This window comes from Marmota marmota, unplaced genomic scaffold (genome assembly GCF_001458135.2).
Source record: "Marmota marmota marmota unplaced genomic scaffold, marMar, whole genome shotgun sequence".
Classification (NCBI taxonomy): Eukaryota; Metazoa; Chordata; class Mammalia; order Rodentia; family Sciuridae; genus Marmota; species Marmota marmota.
Window position 1 is genome coordinate 1,086,299 of NW_025999992.1, and position 22,928 is coordinate 1,109,226.

General features: G+C 39.2%; 1 protein-coding gene across 1 annotated transcript in view; it reads right to left on the minus strand.

Moving 5' to 3' along the window:
* LOC125617873 (zinc finger protein 43-like) overlaps nucleotides 1-22,928 on the minus strand; it is a 33,373-nt gene that overhangs the window by 6,111 nt on the left and 4,334 nt on the right. The window contains exon 2 of the mRNA XM_048806732.1: nucleotides 3,159-3,285. Within this exon, the coding sequence (XP_048662689.1) occupies nucleotides 3,159-3,285 (127 nt within the window). The remainder of the gene's footprint in view (nucleotides 1-3,158; nucleotides 3,286-22,928) is intronic.

Here is a 22,928-nt window from a genome sequence, read left to right on the forward strand (position 1 = left end):
TTAATTTGTTACCAGTTTAAAATATAGTGTGAACTTACAGCAAACTTTATAAGTTTCACTGAAAATGAGGGAATAAATTCCCATAGAAAGTGTAAACAGAAGTGGGGGAGGAATGAAAGCTTGTCACCATGAAAAGCAAGGAACCACAAATTGGACCATTAAGAGAAGTGGGAGGAGCTGGGGTGGAGCTTGGTTGGTAGGTGCTTGCCTCACATGCACAAGGCCCTGGGTTCACTCCCCAGCACCACACACACACACACACACACACACACACACAGTGGGTAAAACAATCATGAGAAATACAGAAAACAGCTAACAAAGTAGGAGGAATGGGTTCTTCATTTGTAGAAATTTACTTGATTATGAATGCATTATTACCAAACACTAATCAAAACAAAAAGCTTGACTAAGACACAATGGTATGTGATCTACAGGAAACTCTAAATCTAGGACATAAGTAGACTGAAAGCAAAAGAATATGAAAATATGAATATGAGAATATGACCACAAGAAAGCCGGGCCAAAAAGTGATGATATGCAAAATGTAGCTTAAAACAAAAAGTTACGAGATAAAATAGAATTTAACTTAAAAAAAAACTTTGAAAAGAGGCAAAGCAGAATATTATATAAAGATAAAAGGAACCTTTCCCTAGGATACTGAAATAAGACTAGATAGACTTTCAACTCACATCACATTTCCCCGATATAAAAAGATAAGATGGAGAGAAGTGAATGAAGAAATAGAAAGCAACACTGTAATATTAGGAGACACCAATCCCCATTTTTTGTAAAGGAAAAGTCCCATAAAATGTTAATCATAAAACAGAAGACTTTGAAAGACATTTTAAACCAATTTGACGTATGTACTCAATATTCCACTAGCAAATGGACTATTATACTAGATCGACCAACTTGTAGGGAATGAAACAAAGGTTAATAGATTGGATTAAATACTCTTGAACTGGCCTTGTTCAAGAACTGAAAGATAAAATTGAAAGATGTTTGTATTACTCAACAATATCTGGAAAGTCCATATAATATCTATCATATTCCCAATGTTACTTTTTTGCAGAAACAGAAAAAGCTATTCTAGAAATTGTCTGGCAACTCAAAATTGTGTGACTACTTTAAAAATATTCAAAATACAAATAAAATTGGAAGACTGTTGTTTTATGACTTAAAAATATATTAAAAGCTACCAGATTCAATAGTTAATATTGAAATTAAGTTAGAAAAATAGGCATAAGGAATTCTGAGTGTGATAATAAGCTTTTACATATATGGCAAACGGAGACATTTGCACAGCAACGTTTGTTACAATATCATTCAACAGAGCCATCATGTGGAAGCAACCCAAATATTCCTTGAAATGAGTGGATGAGGCAATATGGAATATAAAAAGCATAGAATATTTTTAAGTCAAAAAAGGTAAGAAATTTTCTAAAATCTATAATGAGGATAAATCTTAAGTACATTATGTTAATTGAAATAAGTCATTAACAGACAATTTCTGCAGAATTATATTAATATGAGATATATAAACTAAAAACAAAACAAAAAAGTGCCTTCTGAACAGAAATGAGAATGGTGTTTGTGATGGGGGACACAGAAATGAGGCCTTGTTTCTATAGGAATTGATTTTTTAGCTTTCTGATAGGGAAACTTTCAGGAGATACACTGCATAACAATTGAATTAACACTGCTGAACAGTAAACTTGAAATGTTGGAGAAAACAAGTTTTTTTTTTTTGGTTTTTGATCAAAATTAAAATTTCAAACAACATAAATTGATAAACAGAACTACAAAATTTTTGAAAGCTACCATGAAAATGCTATGGTCTTTTTCCTATAAATAAGAACAAACTCAACAATATATAAATGATGGGAATGCAAGTAATCCCAGCTACTAGCAATTCTGAGGCTGGAGGATTTTAAATTCAAAGCCATCCATGATAATTTAGTGAGGTCCTCTCTCCAAATATAAACAAAGAGAGGCTGGAGATGTAGCTCATTATTAGAGTACCCCTGAATTCAATCTCCATCACATTCACATATAGGAAATTTCCATCACTATATACATTGGCAGGTGAAAAACCAATCCAGATAAAATATAAAAGTCTTTAAAAATACAGGTGTAATATTTATACAAGCAAGTAAAAGCACATGTAAATTTTATTGGTAACAGAAACAAGGCTCATGCATAGCTTAATTTCAATTTACATTGTCCTAATTTGTGAAGTAATGAAAATTGTCATCTAATCACAAAATATAACACTATTAATTGATGTAATGAAACCTACTCTACAAAATGAGAGGAAAAAAAATTTAACCAACAAAATTGTAAATAACCACAGATGCATTATTTTATAAACCCTTGTGTATAAGTGCAATTTATACTTGTGACTATAGACCAACAGAGCAGCCATTGTGAATCTTGACATTACGTGGCAGAAAATTTCTGAGGAAATCCATTATAGATATTCAGAAAGAGCTCTGATCAGGGAATTTTAATGAATAAATATACAAGTAATGTCAGAGAAACTGATTGATGATGTTAATATTTTACAATGGTTTGACCTGGAGGTCTCTGGAAACTTGCCCAGCTTTCCTAGAGACCTGAACATCAAGGAAGAGCTGTCAGATCTTGCTGACCCTCACAAGCAAAGGGAAGTGTTGTGGTGGGTAACTGGGATGAACTGTGACCTCACTGGAGGACAATCAGGAGGCTTTACTGAATATGAAAGCATGACAGACAAGGCAGTACGTGTTCTTCTATGACAACAACAGGAAGAAAACTAAGCATCTGAAATATCTTCTCTGCTGGGATAACTTCTCAATCAACAGTTTGAAGTCTGGCTTCCTCCTTGACCTTTGGGCCTCTTAACTGTGTCCTCTGCTATGTGTAGGTCACAATATTTTACATCACTGAATTACGCTAAGTACCACTTATCTAGAATACTATGTCACACCAAGAAAGGGAGAGATTAAAGATTAAAAGAAATGTAACTAATATTCTATCTGTACCCCAAAATGCCCTTTTTTCTTGAAACTACAAATGTGAAACTCATTCTTACAGAAAACACCTCAAAAGATATTCTGCAAGGAAAGGGAATTAAATATTGAAAATAATTAGGAATTCTGAAGGGAAGTAATCCTCACCCAGGAAGACCAGGTTTCTGTAGTTCTCTAACATCACATCTCTATATAAATTTTGCTGAGCAGGATCCAGGCATTCCCACTCCTCTTCAGAGAAATCAACGGCCACATCCCTGAATGTCATCAGTTCCTGGAATGAAAATTGGCATATAAATTGCATATTGACCACAAAGTCATTCACAGAGTTTTTAAAATTTAACTGAAGTTGAAATGAGATCTAGAAGAAATGGCTCTCTTGTAGGTGAGGGACTTCCATTATATAATAAGATAATTTTGAATACAATAATCCTATATATGATCTAACTCTGAGGAAAAAGTGAAGTAAGTAAGCATCAAAACAAGTGTATACATTTTGTTATGTTATATATCAGAATAAATTGTGTATTTTCCTCATGTGAGAGTGTTATGGTGATTTAGAAGGGTAATTCTCAAATTGTAATTGTACAACAATAAATCAAATTTATTAAAACAAGACTCTGAGTCAGCAGTTCTGAGATGGAGCCTGGTTTTCTGAATATGCAGTAAGCTCTCAAGTGATTCCAGTAATAGCCATACAAGATAAACTTTGAATTGCCAGGAGGCAGACCACTGAAGGAAACATTCACTGATGAGTCTTACTTCAAATATTTTATGGGATTTATGTGTGTTAATAAAATAGCAAACAGCAACAACAATCCTTTTGATCATTTCAAATGTGTACAAATCACCCTAAGGGTTTTTCATATCTTAATCCATAACACCCCAAATAATGAGATATTAAGAGTATTCATCAGGCTGGGGTTGTGGCTCAGCAGTAGAGTGCTTGCCTCGCACATGTGGGACCCTGGGTTCGATCCTCAGCACCACATAAAAATAAATAAATGAAATAAAGATAGTGTCCAAAAATAAATGAAATAAAGATAGTGTCCAACTACAACTAAAAAATAAATATTAAAAAAATTAAAAAGAGTATTTATCTTTTATAACATTTTATGAAGCATTCAGTAAAAGGCAGGGTTTACTTTTTACCCAAGTTTATTTGATCTGAAATTCAGAAGAAAAGAACATTAAGGTCAAAAGAAAGTGTGAATGTTAAAAGAATTTTCAGAGCAAGGCTGTTATTATAAATGAGCACAGTAATGGAAACCTGTTAACAAAATTGATCAAATGATATTTATATTTTATGTACAAAAACAAAAATGTCAACTTTTTATACATTAAAACAATAAATTTTCACATAGATGAAAAGAATATACTCAATTTTTTAAAAACTTATAAATCAATTTGTAATAGACCCTTTTTTTTAAAAAAACACTCTATTGACCCAGGCATGGTGGAACATGCCTATAATCCCAGCAGCTTGGGAGGGTGAGAGGCTGAGGCAGGAGGATTGCAGGTTCAAAGCCAGGTCCAGCAACTTAACAAGGCCCTAAGCAACATAGTGAGACTTTGTCCCAATTTTTTTTTTCCAAAATTAAAAAAAAAAAAAACAAACACCAACAACAAAACAACAAGATGTGGTCAGTGGTTAAGTGGCCATGGGCTCAATCCCTGGTACCAAAGCAAAAAAAAGTAAATAACTCTCTGTAGGTCAAAGAGACTCTGAGAAGGCTGATCAATGTCATCACAAAGATGATTTTGTTTAAGGAAGTGGTAAACTGCCCCTAGACGAAACAATACCTTCTCAAGAGGGAAGCATTGATAAGGATCTGAAGCCTATTGTAGACAAGTTCTTAAAAGATGGATTTGGTTAGTTTTGCCAAATACCCTGTAATACCGCAATCCTGGCTGTTTAATTAAAAAAAAAAAAAACATGTATACACACACACACTGATGAATACTTACTTGGGCAAGACCTGAGAGCTATAAATAACATCGTTTCTGATATTCAGCCACACAGTACCTAATCCATACCTGACATGGTGATGTCAGGTAACTGTGTCTGGTTCAACGTGCTAGATTTAAAAGATGAGTTTAAAAGATGAGTTCTTTTGCAACACTCTGAAAAGGAATCCCTAATCACTGTTTGCTTTTGAGTGACAGGACTTCAAGAAAAAATAATCATCCAGGATTGCTGGAGTATCTTATCTCAGGGATTTAAAAATCTTTTGTACTGTTTAATTAAAGTTTTAAAGTGTCAGCTGTGAGAGTCATAGCTGGATAAAGGAATCCTTTCACAATATGAAGATGACCTGCTTATAGCCAACTCCCAACTATGAATTCTGATTTTCAAATACTATTGCTGAGCTAAACCACTGCACCTCATGTGGATATGAGATGTCTACTAAAGTGGCTTATTTTGTAAACAAGTCACCTACCCGGGATTCCAGATTAGCCAATAACCTGAATCTTGATATCGGAGCAGAAGCAGGCTAGCTTAAGCCTTAAAGAAGTCAGAAACCAGAGACAGGTTCATGGGTTCCTGGAAATGTCAGTGTTATGATTTAGATATTTCGTGTCCCCCAAAAGTTCACGAGACAATGCAAAGTTCAGACATGAAGTGACTGGGTTATGACAGTCTTACCTAGTCAGTGTATTAACCCCTGACAGCTGCAGCATGGTAACTGTAGGCAGGCAGGGTGTGGCTGGAGGAGGGGGGTCCCTGGGGACACACCTTTGGGATTTATATTTTTTCCTTGTTGAGCTCTCTGCTCCCTGGTACCATGTTCCCAGCTGCTTTCCTCCACCAGTCTTCTGCCACAATGTTCTGCCTCAGCCCAAGCCCTGAGGAATGGAGTCAGCTACCTATGGACTGAGACCTCTGAACCCAGGAACTCTGGAATAAACTTCTCCTCCTCTAAAATTGTTCTTGTTGGGAATTTTGGTCACAGCACTGAAAAAGCTGACCAAAACAGTCAGCATGCTGCATATTTGGGTCGCTAATTTTGGGCTCGTAGGTAAACTCCTGCATGAGGCCTTAAAAGGAACAAATAAAACATTTCACTGTACACAGAAGGCCAAGCTGCCTTTGAGAAGTTAAAACAAAATCTTGTGAGAGCCCCTGCCCTAGGCCTGCCTGACTCACAGAAGGTGTTAAGACTCTTCATGAATGAGAAACAAGGTACAGATGTTGAAGTTCTCTTACACACACTGGAGGTATACTGCAACCAGTAGCCTGTGTGTGGGAACAGCTTGACCACACCATGAAAGGAGGGTCCTGTGGGGTGTGACTGACACCAGTGATTTACCACAAGAGGCTGAGAAACCCACTCGGACAATCCATCACTGGGTTTGTTGCTCATCAAGGCCTGTCCTACTAAAACAGAAGGATGGGTGTCAGCTGACTGCTGGGAGGGTAGGGAGATTCCAGGCCATCCTTTTCGACAATCTAAATGTCAACTTCAAGAGAAACTGTGTCACCTTAAATCAAACAAACCTGTTGCCAGCAGATGACAATGGACCAATACAATGTGACTGCTCAGAAAGCTTGGAGACTGGGCTGGGGATGTGGCTCAAGTGGTAGCGCGCTCGCCTGGCATGCGTGCGGCCCGGATTCGATCCTCAGCACCACATACAAACAAAGATGTTGTGTCCGCCGGAAAAAAGCTAAAAAAAATAAATAAATATTAAAATTCTCTCTAAAAAAAAAAGAAAGCTTGGAGACTCTTTGGCAAGTGGGACTTGCTTGATTAGCCTATCACTGAGCCAGACTGAAGTGTCTTCACCAATGAAAGCAAGTTCATAGGCAATGGCCAGTGGATACCTGGGTATTCTGCAGTCATGGCACATGACTCTGCTGCCAACAACATCAGCCCAGAAAACCAAGTTAAGTTCTCTCACATGAGCTCTGACTGACCAAAGGAAAGAAGGTAAGCATTTATATTCACTCAAAACATGCCTCCAAGATGGTACATGCACACGGAGATACCTGGAAAGAAAGAGGACTCCTCACAGCTGAGAAAAGGACACTAAGACTGCCCTTGAAAATACTGTTAATAATACAGGCTGTGTCCACCCCATAGCAGGTGGTAATCGTGCACTATCCTGCCTTGAGACAATTGATACCTGGGTGGCCAGGAGAAATCAGGCTGCTGACAGGGCAGTCAAAAGTGTCAGGAAGGACAAACTCCTTTATCAGGGCCCTAGCATCTCAGCTTGTAGCAAACCAATTCCAAATCTGTTTATACTGAGGATAATGAGAAAAGGGGCAAAGAATGGGGTTGGGACTCTGGGACAACAGTGCCAGGTGCAGACAGAAATTGCATAGGCTCACCCCTCTTCCTGAAGCACCCTCTGTTCTTGATGAAACACTCCAAGGAGAGTGCTACTAGGGGAAGGGTGTCAATTTCATCAAGCCCACTTGTGAGGGCCATGCCTCTAGTGGACTGTTCAGCAAGTGATTCAGAACTGTGTCTTCTGCACTCAAACAATTCAAAGTCTAATACACACTTAGGGTATAAAAACATAGCCTTCTGATGACTGACAAGCATACTTTACCCAAATGCCCATTCATAGGAACTTATAAATATTTGCTTGTACCGGTAGATACCTTCTCTGTGAGTCAGGCTGATTCTACTAGAACAGAAAAGACTTCAGAAAACTAGAGTCCTCTTAAAGGAGCTGATCCCAAGTTATGGGCTCCCCTCAATACAAACTAACACGGACTATCTTTCATTGCAGAACTGATCTATGAGTGAGCAAAATATTGCATATATAATGGAAATATGTATTCTGGAGATCCCAATCTACAGGAAAACAGAAATCATCAACCATACCTTAAAAAGGACGGTGGCTAAAATATGCCAAGAAACCCACCTGCTGTGAGATAGGTGTTTGCCAAATGCTCTCCTCAAAAGGGTTTCACAGCACAAGGACTAAATTGAGTATGGGGTGTGGTGCTGAGAGTCAAGGTGTCTGACTAACTTGTGGTTGTGGTGCGCTTGTGCTAGTATTCCTCCATATGAAAATATAGGGTTAACATTTCCCTGTGCACAAGTACAGGGTTAACATTTCCCAGTTGCTATGGCAATGCTGGCCCTTGGTCTCTCTGGGAAAATATCCAGAAATGCCAGTGTTAACCTTGAGTCACAGACACTGGCTTCTAAGAACAGAGGATTCTGAACACAGCATGGTAACCATAATGTTTTGCTGTGCTGTAACCTTCAAGCCTGCCTGTTTCCAGAAACTTTCTCACAATCAACTTTCTGATGATAAAACCATACAATAAATGTGTACAGCCAGCTCTGGATCATTGTTCTCAACCAGAGGGCAGCTTCCCACCTGAAGCCACCTTTCTCTCTAAATGTTTGTCTTTTCTTAATCCCCATCACCCCTCGCTGGGTGACAGTTGGTACCCAATCAGGAACCTGGACACAGGGAACTTTGATGAGTATTCAGGGGACAATCCTGGGGGATGGAATCATTTAAATAAAGGTATGGAGTGTGAGTATAGTCAGATGTAAAATAAGGAACACACAGGATCCAAAGAGAGGGATGTCTTGTTCAGAGGCCAATTTTCCTAGGGTTAACTCTGAAATACATTAAAAAAATTCTTTTTACTAAATCCTAAAAAGGACATGAACATGCTGATCTAATAGCCATCAAGAAGAAATGGCTGTCTGTCTGTCTGAACCTTTGCTTTTAGTGTCTGCATAGCTGTTAAATTTTATATCTGGCATTTCCAGCTGTACAGGACTGCCCTATAATTAAGTCAAAATATAAATGTCAGATGGGCTCTATTTAAATTTCTATCAGGTTAAATCTAATAAAGATTTTAATAAACATCTATAACATTGCCTCCTATGTGTGGAGCTCCTCTTACAAAATATTCCCTGTGTTGTGTATGTGTGCACACCTGTGTATTGTGTTGTTGTGTCTACATATGTCCTTATTCCCATATCTCATGTACATAGGATCAAAATAGACAGAGATAAATGAGTCCTCAAAAATTATAATTTGAATAAGAAATGGATCCAAACACTTTTTAGTTTATGATTTTTTTAAAAAAGTTCAATTTGGATTGGGTAAATAGATAAAAAATAAAGATGTCTTTAAAATTACTAGCTCGCATTTTTCTAGGTGTTCAAGCAATTACTAAAGTATTTGTTTCTATAAACTGTCTCAGATGTCATATCCATTACATCTAGGATTTTTCTTCAACAGGAAAGAGATGACTAATACTGTTAACTACATTTGTTTGACATCGTGGTTTTACAGTTAAAAATAAGTAAATCAGAATTAACATAAATGAGATTAATTTTCCTAGATGTGTCTGTTAAAGTAGACATCTGATTAATTTACAAATTCAAAGTGCTAAATATCAACCACTAAATATGAAATTTAGTACACTTAAACTCCATGAGGTAGTATATTTAAATATTATGTTTGTTTACATAAATTGGTAAATGGAAAAATGTTTGAGATTGCTTTATTTATGTATCTTCACTAAAGACAAGGTTAAGTCTTAAGATTCTATCATGTGTGATTTATATACTGTTTAATCAGCTTTTTCACTGCTGTGGCTAAAGGATCTGACCAGAACAATTTAGGGAAGAAAAGGTTAGTTAAGGGCTCTGGTTTTCAGAGGTCTTAATTCATAGCAGGCTGGCTCCATTGCTTGTTGTAGAAGAGTGTGGCAGAAAGAAGCAGCTCACATGAGAACCAGAAAGCAGAGAAAGAATCTACTCTCCAGATACAAAATAAAAAATTGTATTTCCAGACAGTTAAAAAAATGGGACTTCTTGATGATATGCCTAAGCTTTCCATGGAACATCCAGGAATACCTTACTGTCCTAGTCGTACAATAGAACTGAATGCCTTTCCTAAGTGGGAGGATTGTGCCAAGATTATGTCAGTACACATAATGTCTCTGGCAGTAGTGGATTTATTCTGAACTGGTCTCAGAGATTTTATATATATGTATATTTATATATATATTTTTTAGTTTTCGGCGGACATAACATCTTTGTTTGTATGTGGTGCTGAGGATCGAACCCGGGCCGCACACATGCCAGACGAGCGCGCTACCGCTTGAGCCACATCCCCAGCTCAGCTGGTCTCAGAGATTTGATAAGGGGCACCCACATCAAAAAATTATGACTTTTTGAGGATTTGTGAGTCATGTTCTGACCTTTGTTCATACAAAGATATCTGTGGCATTTGATAGCCATGTTAGATTTTATCAATTACACTGGCAACTCTCAAACTGATCTGGTGGATCCCATATGGCTTGCTGAACAAATACTTAATGATTTAAATGGTTTTAATCCTTGGAATATATTAAAACATACAATATGGTATACTTTTGGAATTATGTGTTTGCTACTAATTCTTTTTGTATTATTACAACCGGATGCCACATGCTCTGAGGAGAAATCTGACAGCTTCAAACAAAACCACATCATTTGCATGTCAAAAATACAAAAGGGGAAGAGATATGGAGAGCAGTGATAAGAATTAAGGTATCTGATTACTTTGTAATCAGAACTTTGTGGTTGTGGTGCACATGGGCTGGGATTCCCCTTATGAAGTACAGGGTTAAGATTTCCCAGTTGCTGTGGCAATGCTGGCCCTTGGGATTCTGAACACAGCGAGGTAACCCTAATGTCTCACCCATTCTGTAACCTCCAAGCCTGCTTGCTTTCCAGAAACTTTCCTACAAATAACCTTCTGATAATAAAACCTATCTAATAAATGTGTGCAGCCAGCTCTGGATCATTGTTCTCAATCAGAGGACAGCTTCCAACCTGATCCTACCTTTCTATCTACATGTTTGTGCTTTTCTTAATCCCCCATCACCTCTTGTGGGTTTCTGAATTAATGGCTATACAGGTCAAAGCAATTGAACCCACAAAGAAATAGCATACTAGAGACCCTTCCTTGTACCATGTTCAGAGAAGGGAAATTTTGGCAATAGTAAAATAAAAATTAAAAACAAAACCTCAGTTAAAACAATGAACAATGATCAGTCCAACAGTAACTGCTCTACAAGAGTGTGCTTCTTCCAGGTTACCACCAAGGCTGGAATTTCCTCTTCATCCCTTCTAGAAAAAATCCAAAAGAAAAAGATACAACAGAGAAAAACCCTTCCATTCTAGGAACTCCTTCATCACCCAGTTTAAGCCTGAAGCAGCTTAGAAATGTAGTCAGCAATTTGTCCATAAAAATTGACAGTGGACGAAATGTAATGGGGCTGTCCACTCCATGATTTGAACATAATCCTTGCTGCTCTGTCACTGTGGTTTATTTTGAAATGGACTTCTTTTCTTTCTCCCTCCCTTCCTAACCATGGGAAGAGCAAGATTCACCTTCCTGCCCTTGGCTAATTATCTTTCCTTCAGCTCCTGCACCATGGGAATGAAGAAATCAAGATTTTAGGGATGAAGGGAAGGGAGGGGGGGTAGGAAAAGGAAAGGGAGTGATATGACTATATCAGTGAATCTCACTATCATGTATATCCGTAAGAACGCGGTCCTAACTAGAATAAGATATATTCCATGCTTGTACAATTATATCACAATGAATTCTACTGTCATGTACAACTAAAAATAACCAAGTTTTTTAAAAAAGTTCAGGTTTGGCACTAGAAATTGCAGTCCCCCAAGGATACAACTCCTGACAGGGCACAGCTACATGTGGTCTTAGAACCTCATTGTGAGACCTTGGTTCCCCAGGGCAGTTATAATTACAGCCTCTAGAAACAAAGGAGTCCCCTGTATTTCTCCTTTGCTATCAAAGCAACAAAACTTTTTCTGTTTTCTCAGAACCTTTTTCTTGTCATTGGATCACCACTGGGGACAAGGACAGAAAGCAAGTCATTCTCTGCCTAACATTTGAGATCTTACTTTCCCAGTAACTCAGTGCATCTTTAAAATAAAGTTACTTGTTACCCAAATCTGACTTTGGCACATTTGACAGTATAAAATAGCCCCACAATACCAAAAATCATAATTTCAGAAAGGCCATCCAATTCCCTGTTCTACAAAGTCAGAAACATACCTAGCTCTGGATCCCCAGTCTCCTGGTGCTCTGTGCCCATAGTGTACGAGACCCTTCCACAGGGGTGGGAGCAGAATGTGACAGCAGCAGGGGAGCCTCACAGAAAGAACTGGGCCTTCAACAGTATCATTTATAGGCTCAGAACTTTCGCCTTGGTTTATGCATTTTTTTAAAAGTAAAATCCACTGGTATCTTGCCTCTTAGAAAACATTTTTATATCTTTAAAATATTACTGATAGGGGCTGGGGTGTGGCTCAGTGGTAGAGCACTTGCCTCACATGTGTGAGGCATTGGATTTGATCCTTGGCACTATATTTTAAAACATTTTTAAAGTATTAAGCTTAAAATTTTAAATAAACTTAAATATAAATAAAAATATTTTTAAAAACTGATAAAATACATAGTTTATAAAAAATGAGGATGAAATTAGTGAACATCTATTTTTTAAATTGACAAATCCAGAGAAGGGCACTGCTGACTGGAACACAAACATGACTGACTCAAGAGTCAAGTCAAGTTATCTGACCAAATGGGAAATTCTCCCATAAACATCCAGCTCATTTAAGGACTGGATGACCTTCCCCACCATGTGGCATTGTCCTGTGCCCTTGTATCTGCATGAAGTGAGTTTTGCCTTGGAAATATCCTTAAGAATTCACTGGATAATCTTCTGAGTTCTCTAGAATAGTTTAATCTCCTTTCACAACTCTGAGGACCCAGAGAAAAGGATCACCTTTGACTTTCTCTTCAATCTAGACCAAAAATGTGTCTGCAAGGATTAGAGTTGGGGGAAGATAATCCTAATGTCCAATCCATGATTTACTTTGATGAAACCTCTGCCAAAACATTCCTATGCTCCCCAGATTACTCAGTTGCTAGTACAAGAGGCTCCATTCCAGAAACTCAAGCTGCTCTGTAGGAGGAGCTGACTGAACAGGGGCTGATATCCTCTAGGAACACTAAGAGACACGGCAACTATGGGAACCTGTGTCAGTCTCCTGTAGGTCTTAAATGGAGAACCAGGAAAAGATATAGCAGTGACTGAGGACATATCATCCTATCATGTTTCCTAAGGGGAGACTCAAAAAGACATTCCAATATGGCATCTGTGCCTCAGAAAGATAAATGGAGAAGAGATAAAAAGATGCTTTACAACTGAGTGTCAGGTGATTACTCCCTGAATTCCTGTTATGTGGATAATCATAAACAACAACAACAAAAAAATTTTTTTAAATGCCATGAATAACTTAGTGAAAATGAATTAAAATACTTTGGCACTTAAAATGTTGCATGGGTACACGTTTAATTATGTAGTGAACTGGAAGGAGGAATACAGCATTTAGAAAGACCATGCTTTCCACAGACTTGGAAAACAGTACAAAATGTGACCTCTGGGTTGGAACGAGTGACGAGGATTGCTACAGACAGATGCTCCCAATAGAAATCTTCTACATAAGTCAGGATTCTCCCATGATGACCATCCCTGTGTTCATGACCCATTCTGAGTCAGTGTAAGATATAGGCAAGGAGCCACACAAAGAGAGCTCTAGATCTCTCCAAGGTATCCAATCAGGCACAGAGTGAAGCAATCATGTGGGCCAGAAAGAACAGATATCAAGCTGTACCTGTGCTGGAATGGAATTCACAGACTTAATACCTAACCTTAGGCCCAGCTGCTTCAAACCAACCCTTAGCCCCTGTTGCATCACACCTAACCCTGGAGACTTACCATTTCCTGACTCCTGCTATGTCCAGGCAACCTTTCTACAAATGCTCCAGCACCTGAAACATCAGAGTGACAAGGCCTGTGACACAGACACCCAGACCTCAGGGAACCTGAAGATGGATTCAGAGCTTCGCTTGAGCCAGAGATAAAAATCTTTCAGATTAGGAAGTCTTATCTGCCTTTTATCCCTTTGCCCCTCTTATCCACCTGTGCCTCTGACTGGATAATTCTCATCCTATCATCCCTGACTGGACAAAGCTCCAGGCTCAGATTCCTCTAGCCCTAAGTAGCAGGTGAAGAAATTCAAAGCCTGGCCACAGAACACAAGATTGACAGGTTCCTGGCTACAACCCTTTTCAGAGAGAGCTTCCTACCTTGAGGGATAGCTGACCTTGCAAAGAAGACATTTGAATTTCACCTGGAATGTACAGTTGTATCAATTTATCAATATCAATAATGTGCATTCATAAATGTAAATAATCAAAGTGCAAGCAACCCATATATCCAACAGCAGATTACCTAATAACTGCTAGGGATGGGGGTACAGACTAGAATCCCAGGAACTCTGGAGGCTTAGGAGAATTAAGTATGAGCCAGTTTAAGGATTATCTGCCTCAAAAATGAAAAATAAAAGGTCTGGAGATGTTGTTCAGTGGTAGAGTACACCTGGATTCAGCTGCAGTCCTGCCAAAGGCACAACCATAATCATAACTGATGACTAAAATTCGGTATGTCCACACACTGGAATTTTACTCAGTAAGAGTTGAATTAAGAGTTCTAAAATATCATAGAGATGGCCTTGAAAACATGGTAAGGGAAAGAAGTCAGAGGAACTGGCCACACAGAGCAGAGGTCAAATTATCTAAACTTTTAAGACAAAGCCAAGGCATGGAAAGAAAATTCATCTGATGAACATCACACCCCAGTGTGTAGGGGGCGGAGAAATCAGGATAGTGCTGGAAGGCGCTGGGTGTTTAATCTGTAACACAGGGAGCTAGAGAGCTGTGGAGCTGGAGAGCTGTGGTCGCTCACAACACAGCGAGTGCTCTAAGTGCTGCCGAATTGAATCATGCCCCTAAACATGGTCACAATGGTAACCTGAAAAAGACAGACACTGATCCAGGAGGCACAGAGTATTTGTATTCTAAATAGCAAATATATACAAATATATACAGAGCAGTGAGAGCCACAGCCAATAAAAAGGGAAACAGAATGCCAGAGACTGGATGGGTGACGAAGATCACTTCCATAACGAGGGGCGCTATGTGCAGTCGCCATGGCTCCAGACTTGATCCTCAGGGAACTGCTGCTCTTTTCTTCCTATGGCTGATTGATTTGTATCAGAGAAACACGTCCCAATAGCCACGAATACTGGATATCTGTCAAGTGTTTCCCATACAGACCCAGATAAATGTGATTAGGACTGTATTTCGATACAGCCATATCTATGTTTATAGAAGCACAATTCACATTAGCCAAACCATGGAAGCAGTTCATGTGCCCATTAATAGACACAAACACACACCCTGGAGTTTTACTCAGCCATAAAGAAGAATTAAATAATGACACCTGCCAGTACATGGATGGAAATGGAGAACATCATGCTAAGTGAAATAAATCAGGCTCAGAAGAAAAAGGGTCAGAGGTTTTCTCTCATGCATGACAGCCAGAGCAAAGCAAGGAGGAAAGGGGGCTGGAGATCATAAAGATACAGGGAAGGCTGGAAGGAGCGTGAGGGAGGGGGAGGAGGGACAGAAAAGGAGAGAAATGGGGAATGGATTTAACACAATCATATTGTGTGCATATGTAACTCCATAAATTCCACCTTTATTTACATGTAGAAAGCACCCAGCAAAAGTAAGTAAATGAGTGAAAGGAAGATCTGTAGAGCAGACGAGGAGGATGTTGGGAGGGAGGATAGAAAGGGAAAGGGGTAATGAGACTGAAAGGGAGTAGATGGAATCCCACCATGTATGATTTTGTCAAAATAACCCAACTACTGTGTGTAACTATGATGCTCTAATAACACAAAGCTCTTCCTTTACTTTGTGGGTTGGGAATTCAACCTGGGTTCTTGCACAAGCCAGGCAACCTCTCCACCATGGGGCCACATCCCCAGCACAAAAGTAGGTTTCTAATCTTGATTATTTCTTTCGGAAGATCATCTAATGTCACTCTCATATTTATTGTTTTATAACATTTATCATTGTTCAAATAAACTTTTCTCATATCTTAAGTAGCACTCTATTATAATTATTATCATGACAATTATTATTATTTTCTTGACACCTGCTAAGTAGGAAGAGACTTCCTCAAATCCGTGGTGGAATATGACATGCAATTTCCATTCTTGAGATGTGTTATCTGGTAAACCTGGCCTTATAGAAAGAATTGGTAAGTTTTTCTTCTTATATTTTTAGAAGTGATCATGAATTATTGTTAGTGCTTTGTTACTGAAAGTTTGGCAGAAATCACCAGTGAAGGCATTTTTTTTTCCTTTTATGTTGTTCTTGTTTAGGGTTTTGTTGGCTGGTTGCCTTTGGACTAGGTTTTGACTCTGACGCCCAGGTTCAAATCATCATTCCGCTTAGGCCTCACAAGTGGCTGGGACTACTGGCATGCACCCCCAGGACCAGCTGTTAGCCTCTTAAAGGGATATTTGTAATTAAGTTAAATTTTATTTTGTAGGTCTATTTTCTATTTGGTCACAACCAGGTCTATGAATGTATCCTATTTAATTTTATTGTAAATTTCAAAATCCATGGCTATCTACGAATTTATACATAAGAAGTTATCTTCCAATTTCTAGATTTTCTTGCAATTAAGATGAAATAATGAGGAAGAACAGGAGGGCCTGGCATTTTGTGAACTGACCAATGTCTCAGGATGCCCAGTGTAGGATGGAGAATACACACTATTTAGCACTCATACTTCTGTATGACGCTAAAACAACTTACAACTAAAGTATTTTTTAGATAATTAATGACGCTGAAAAGTGTTTCTATACATTCACACATTTGCTTAAGTTTTAGGGAAATGTCTATTTAGGTATTTTGCCATATTTAAATTAGGTTATTAGTCTTTTCCCCCTTTTTTCTTTTTTGATGAGTTGTAGGATTTTCATATATTTTAGATATTTAATTTTTCTCAAATATGTGGCTACCAAACGTTTTCTCCAATTCACAGTCTACTTTTACATTTTAATGATGGATTCCTTTGCTGTACAGAAGCATTTTTAGCTTTATATGGACTCACTTGTTTATTTTGTTTCTCTTCATTCTTCATCCTACCCAAAACTACAGCCAACACCAATGTCAAAGAATTTCTCCCATTTTCTTCTGGAAGTTTTATGGTTTCAGGTTATATCACAGTGAGTTATCACCACATTCTTATTAGGATGGCTTTTATCAAAATGACAGTAGGTACCGTACACTGCAGAGGATGTGCAGAAAAGGAAACTTGGACTCTCTTGCCAGGAATATAAACTGGTATGGACATCATGGAAAACACCATGGGGGTTTTTCAAAAAGTAAAACTAGAAATACCACATGATCCAGATATTTTCCTGAGCATATGCCTGTATTACTCAGGGTCCTTCAGAAAAACAGAATCAGTAAAATCTACACGTGTACATGTGCATATAGAAGGGGACTCATCAGATGGATTCACATGATCATAGAATGAACAGTCCTAAAACCATTGCCTTCAGGCTGCAAAACTGGGGAACTGGTACGATTCAGTCCAAGAGGAGGAACATTGAGGTGGAAAAACCCCCGCAGAGCCAATGGAGCAAGTTCATATTCAAAGGCTGAAGAATCTGAAGTCAGGTGTCCACAGGTAAAGCTATCAGGAAAAAAGCACCCTTCAAGCTTGGAGCCTCTTGATATACACACACGTTCACGACAGGTCTTCCCATTGCTCTCTGACCCAATCATCAGGAAACAGACTCACACATGCCCCCAGAGGTATTCTAGAGCAATTGTTAGGCAACCCTCAATCTACCCTTGCTGAAAGCCCAAATTAGCCATTGCAATAATTTAAGAAAATGAAATCCACCTTTAGGAACTCTCAAGTTCATTGCAACATTATCCACAATAGCTATTTCATGAAAACAATTAAAGAATAAATGAAATCCATTAAAGAATAAATGAATAAGAAAATTAGGGTATCTCTTTTATATAAACATACATATATAATCTTTTTCAGTTTTTAAAAATTATTTTGAGGCAGGGTCTTTTTTAAATATTTTTTGGGGGTTGTAGATAGACACAATACCTTCATTTTATTTATTTATTTTTATATGGTGCTGAGGATTGAACCCAGTGCCTCACACATGCCAGGAAAGCGCTCTACCACTGAGCCCCAGCCCCAGCCCTGAGACAGGGTCTCCTAAGATGGAGAGGGTCTTGCTAAAATGCTGAGGCTGGCTTCAAACTCATGACCCTCCCCCCTCAGCCTTCTAAGCCCCTGGTATTACTAAAGGTATGTACCCCCACACCTGGCTTATCATTCAGGCTTTGAAAGAAAAATGCAGAAGCTGTAGTTGGGAGTACTGGCAAAAGTTGAAGACCAGCCTTAGTAATTTAGCAAGATGCTGTCTTAAAAGTGAAAAATAAAAATTTTATCTCATTGGGAAAGCAACCCTGGATTCAATCCCCAGCAATAAAAGAATATTCTGCCATTTGCAATATGTGGATAAAGCTGGAGGAGTTCATTCCTAGTGAAAAGATACAGACACAGAAAGAAGTCCATTGCAGACTCGGTGCGGAATCTGGGGTGGAGGGAAGATGAACACAGACACAGAGAGAGAGAGTGGTGGTTGTAGAGCACCAAGTTAATAATACTGGGTCATATACTGCAAGTTCCCAAGGACAGTAATGTCTCAGGTGTTCTTACTACAGAATGAAGTAATTATGTGAGATTATGGGTCTTATTCACACATGTCAACTGTACACATTAATGGGATTCAGTGTGATACATACGTTCATATATGCATATGCATGTATTGATAATATTCAATTATTATCAATATTATCCACCCTCGATGCCCAGCACCCTCCCCAGCCACAGTGATCAATATTCTACCTTCACATAAACTTATTTAAGTTATCATATATGAGATGTGATACTTTGTGTGGCTTTCTTCACTTAGAATTACATCATCCAATTCCAACTATTTTGCTTAACATTACAGGGTTTATTTTTATTCATTTCTGGATAATATACCATTGTGAATATATAACATAATTTCTGATGGATACACTAAACTGCTTAAGTACCCCACTGATTTTTTACTTTATATGCATTGCTAAACACATTGTTATACAACTCAGATTTATACAACAAAAGAATAAAGGAAACTATGCTCCTTAGCCTGGTTTTAACAAACTGAAAAGAAGCAATCCAAAGCATGGACTAAGATCCAGGTCTCTGTTGCTCTAAATGTGTTAACAAAAAGATAAAAATATGCTAATTCTCTTTAATCCTGACACACATTAATTTGGGAGTGTCCAATAGATTATATTACACACACTCACACACACACACTGCTTTCATGCAAAAGAGATAAAACATTAGGGTGATAGGAGATGGTGATTCAAAATATTGTTGCACTTTTGTATTCTCAGTGCTCCAATTATTTGGCACACTACTCCCAAGTTCATTCATCCATCAATTTATCTATAACTGAAATCTTATTATTGTTCTTATTTGTGCGTGACAGAGAAAGACAGATACAGAGATGGACTATCATTTCTTTGCTGGTTTCTGCCACAAGCTAGGCAAGAAGTTCTGCCTTGGTGGTGCCTGGAGGGCCACTGACGCTGACATTTCCCATCAAGCAGGTGCATCTGGAGCAGAGCTGATGTGTACTTGGGTGGTGGAACGGGGGTGAGTGATGTCTGTGGGTCTGTGGGTGGGTGTGATGGTCAGGAGCTTAGACTAAGTCCTATTCCTGATCACCAAACACCCACAGCCTTGCTTCCATTCCTGTGTATCTCCTACCACCCTGCAGTTGGACCTCGGGGACTACTCATACCCAGGTACCTCAGCATTGAGTTTTCTCAGAGTCCTCTTTCACACACTTTGAAACACCTAGTCCCCCTTCCTCTTTCCATGTCCCAAACAATTATTTTTATAATGTCTGGGGAACCTTTAAATACTGAATAACTGTATTTGAAATAGTACTTGGCTTTCCATTTCTTAGGCTATGGAGAGCCATTCCCTCTCTTTATGGCCGCCATCTTCCACCCTCAGGAATAGAGATAGTAACACACATTTGCAAGTCTACATCTCATCCTGAGCCAACTTGTAATAATATCAAAATCAAGAATGCAATCCCTGCCAGGAGTGGTGGCACACACATGTAATCCCAGCTGCCTGGGAGGCTGAGTCTGGAGGATCACAACTTTGAGTCCAGCCTCAGTAACTTAGTGAGACACTGTCTCAAAATAAAGATATGGTAAGAATCTCGGCCAAAGTCTAGTCCCTACAAGTCAGAAACCAAGAGAACAAGAAAACAAGCTGCCACAAACACGTTTCCAGACACAAGAGGTGACAGAATCACTAGCCAGGGGAACTTTGTGTTCCCCATCCAGAAGAAGATAGAGTCAGGAAAGAATCTATCAATCTCCAAAACTAAAAACGGTATTATCAGGAAATTATGAAAGCATCAGACCTTTCCTTATGTAGATCAGGGTTGTTCACTGCAAATAATAAAAAAAAAAAAAATTCACTGTTAGCTATAGAATGTTTCTTCAGGAATAAATTCTGAGATTTAGTGTAAAGCAAAGAGGGAAATGTTCCTCAGACTACAACACAGAACATATTAATACTTCAGATTGAAGAAGTTGTATGACAAAAGTGTTGCTGTTTCTGACAATAAGATCTAATCTCCAAAAATATTCTGCAAAAGATGTGCATGGCTTTGAAGACCACTAGTCGGCTTTATTGTGAGCATCTGGAAACACAGTTAATTTAAATGGCAGAAAGAAACTTTCCTACTGTGAAAGAAATCTTCAAAAATATTATTGCTAAAAATAGTAGGGAATTTATTTTCAGTTATGAATGTTTTAAGTATCCTGACAATGGACTAATGTCACAGTGTTAGCAGAGACACACTCCTTCCACAGACTGTAGGAAAAAATCATTCTACCTTCTAGTGACTGCTGACACTGCTCATCTTAGGGTCACAAATGTTTCTCTTCTATTTGTTTCGACAGGGATTTAACCCCATGCATATTAAACCTAAGCTAGAGCCCCAGCCCTTGTTTTAAAATTTGGAGACAGGTCTTGATGAGTTGCTACAGATCTACCTAAATCCCTGAGGTTGACCTTGAAATTGTAATCTTCCTGACTCTGCCTCCTGAGTCTTTGGGATTATAGGCATATGCCAATGCACCCAGTTAGAAAACAAATCCTTTAAACAGTTCATGGTAAAACAAAGTAAAAGTACTATGCCATTTGAATCATAGCATGGGAAACCAATAGCTGATAATATTGTGGAGAGGGGACGCTGTCATTGGGAATGTGGAAAAGAAGCTAGAATTTTAGGAATTTATTGGCAGATGCACAAAGGTTTAAGATGGGAAACAGAGTTCTGGACTTGGCAATTTGCTTCCCATGCATTTAGAATATTCAGCAGGATTCAAGCAGGTGGCACATACTTATAATCCCAGCAACTCAGGAGACTTTAGTATCTATTCAAGGCCAACCTGAGAAACTTGGTGAGACACTGTCTCAAAAAAAAAAAAAAATAGTACTGGGAAAGTAGCTCAGTGGTAAAGTACCTCTGCATTCAATCCCTAGTCACTGCCCCCCCCCCCCAAAAAAAAATAGAAAGGGAGAAAGAAAAGCAAGCTCAGCAGGAAGGAGGAACTGAGGATCCTGCAGACTATAGCCCCCTGATGCAGGAAAACAACACATGTAGTTGTGATTCTGATGATCATCCCACTCCTCAGTCCCCACACAACCTGGGAATGTGCTAGAATGCTGACACTTAAGTGCCCAGATAGGGCTTCAGGTAGGGGCTGAAGACACTCTGCAGAGATAGGGCAGGACTCCCAGGGTCTCCACCACTGACATATGCCCCACTTCACTGTCCAGCTGGGAATCAGGGCTGACCTTCCACAGAGCAGACCCAGCCCTGCAGATCACAGAGACTACCACAGGGATTCCCACTCACGACTGTGAGTTCCCATGGCAGTCAGTGTGGCCAGTGGCCAGCAGCCTCGCTCCCTGTTTCAGGAGGCCACTGCACACTCACCATTCACTGGCTTTTAAGTGGCCCAATTTTCTCCCTGTAGATCTTCAAGCACCTGCACAGCAGAGCAAACCAAGCCTCCCGAGCAAAGCAGCAGGAGCCTAGTGATGGCCACCAACACTGGCAGGCCCTGGAGCCACCCAGGGTGGCCAAGCCTGCCCTCTTCACTGGCTGTGTGCTGGACTGAACAATGGTTACCTAAGGGCTCCTGAGGGACAGGGCTTAAGGCTTCACCTTCTCAGGCTGAGCCCAGTGAGTCTTCTGTCTGGGTGATAGATGACATTAAAAGCAGGAATGAATGGGGTCAGAATGACAGGTTCTTGGCTGCAGCTTTCTTTCTTCTTTTGAGGTGCTGGGAATTGAAATCCATAGCCTCAGGCCTCCGATAACCAAGGGAAGGTTTTCTTGTAGTAATGGAATCCAGCCCAGCCAGGAGGATATTTGCCTTGAACATTGCATATAAGCTCCTTTCAATTTAGGGTTATAGATGTCTGTATATTAGTCATGAATGGAAATAGTATAATGACACTTCTTATAAAATTTCACCTCCTTTGTCTGCTCTCTGCTCTTGTGAAGAGACAGATTGAACTTTGAACTGGGAGGCACCCACCCAAAGCAGCAATGTTGAATGATGATATGTGAGGCACAAGAGTAATTTAAAAGTTTCTAGAGTTCCCAAATCCAGATGACAGGATGCATGACTGATTGTCAAAAACATTCCAGGGAAGGAAGGAAGGGAGGAAGGAAGGGAGGAAGGAAGGGAGGAAGGAAGGGAGGAAGGAAGGGAGGAAGGAAGGGAGGAAGGGAAGGGGAAGGGAAGGGGAAGGGAAGGGGAAGGGAAGGGAAGGGGAAGGGAAGGGGAAGGGAAGGG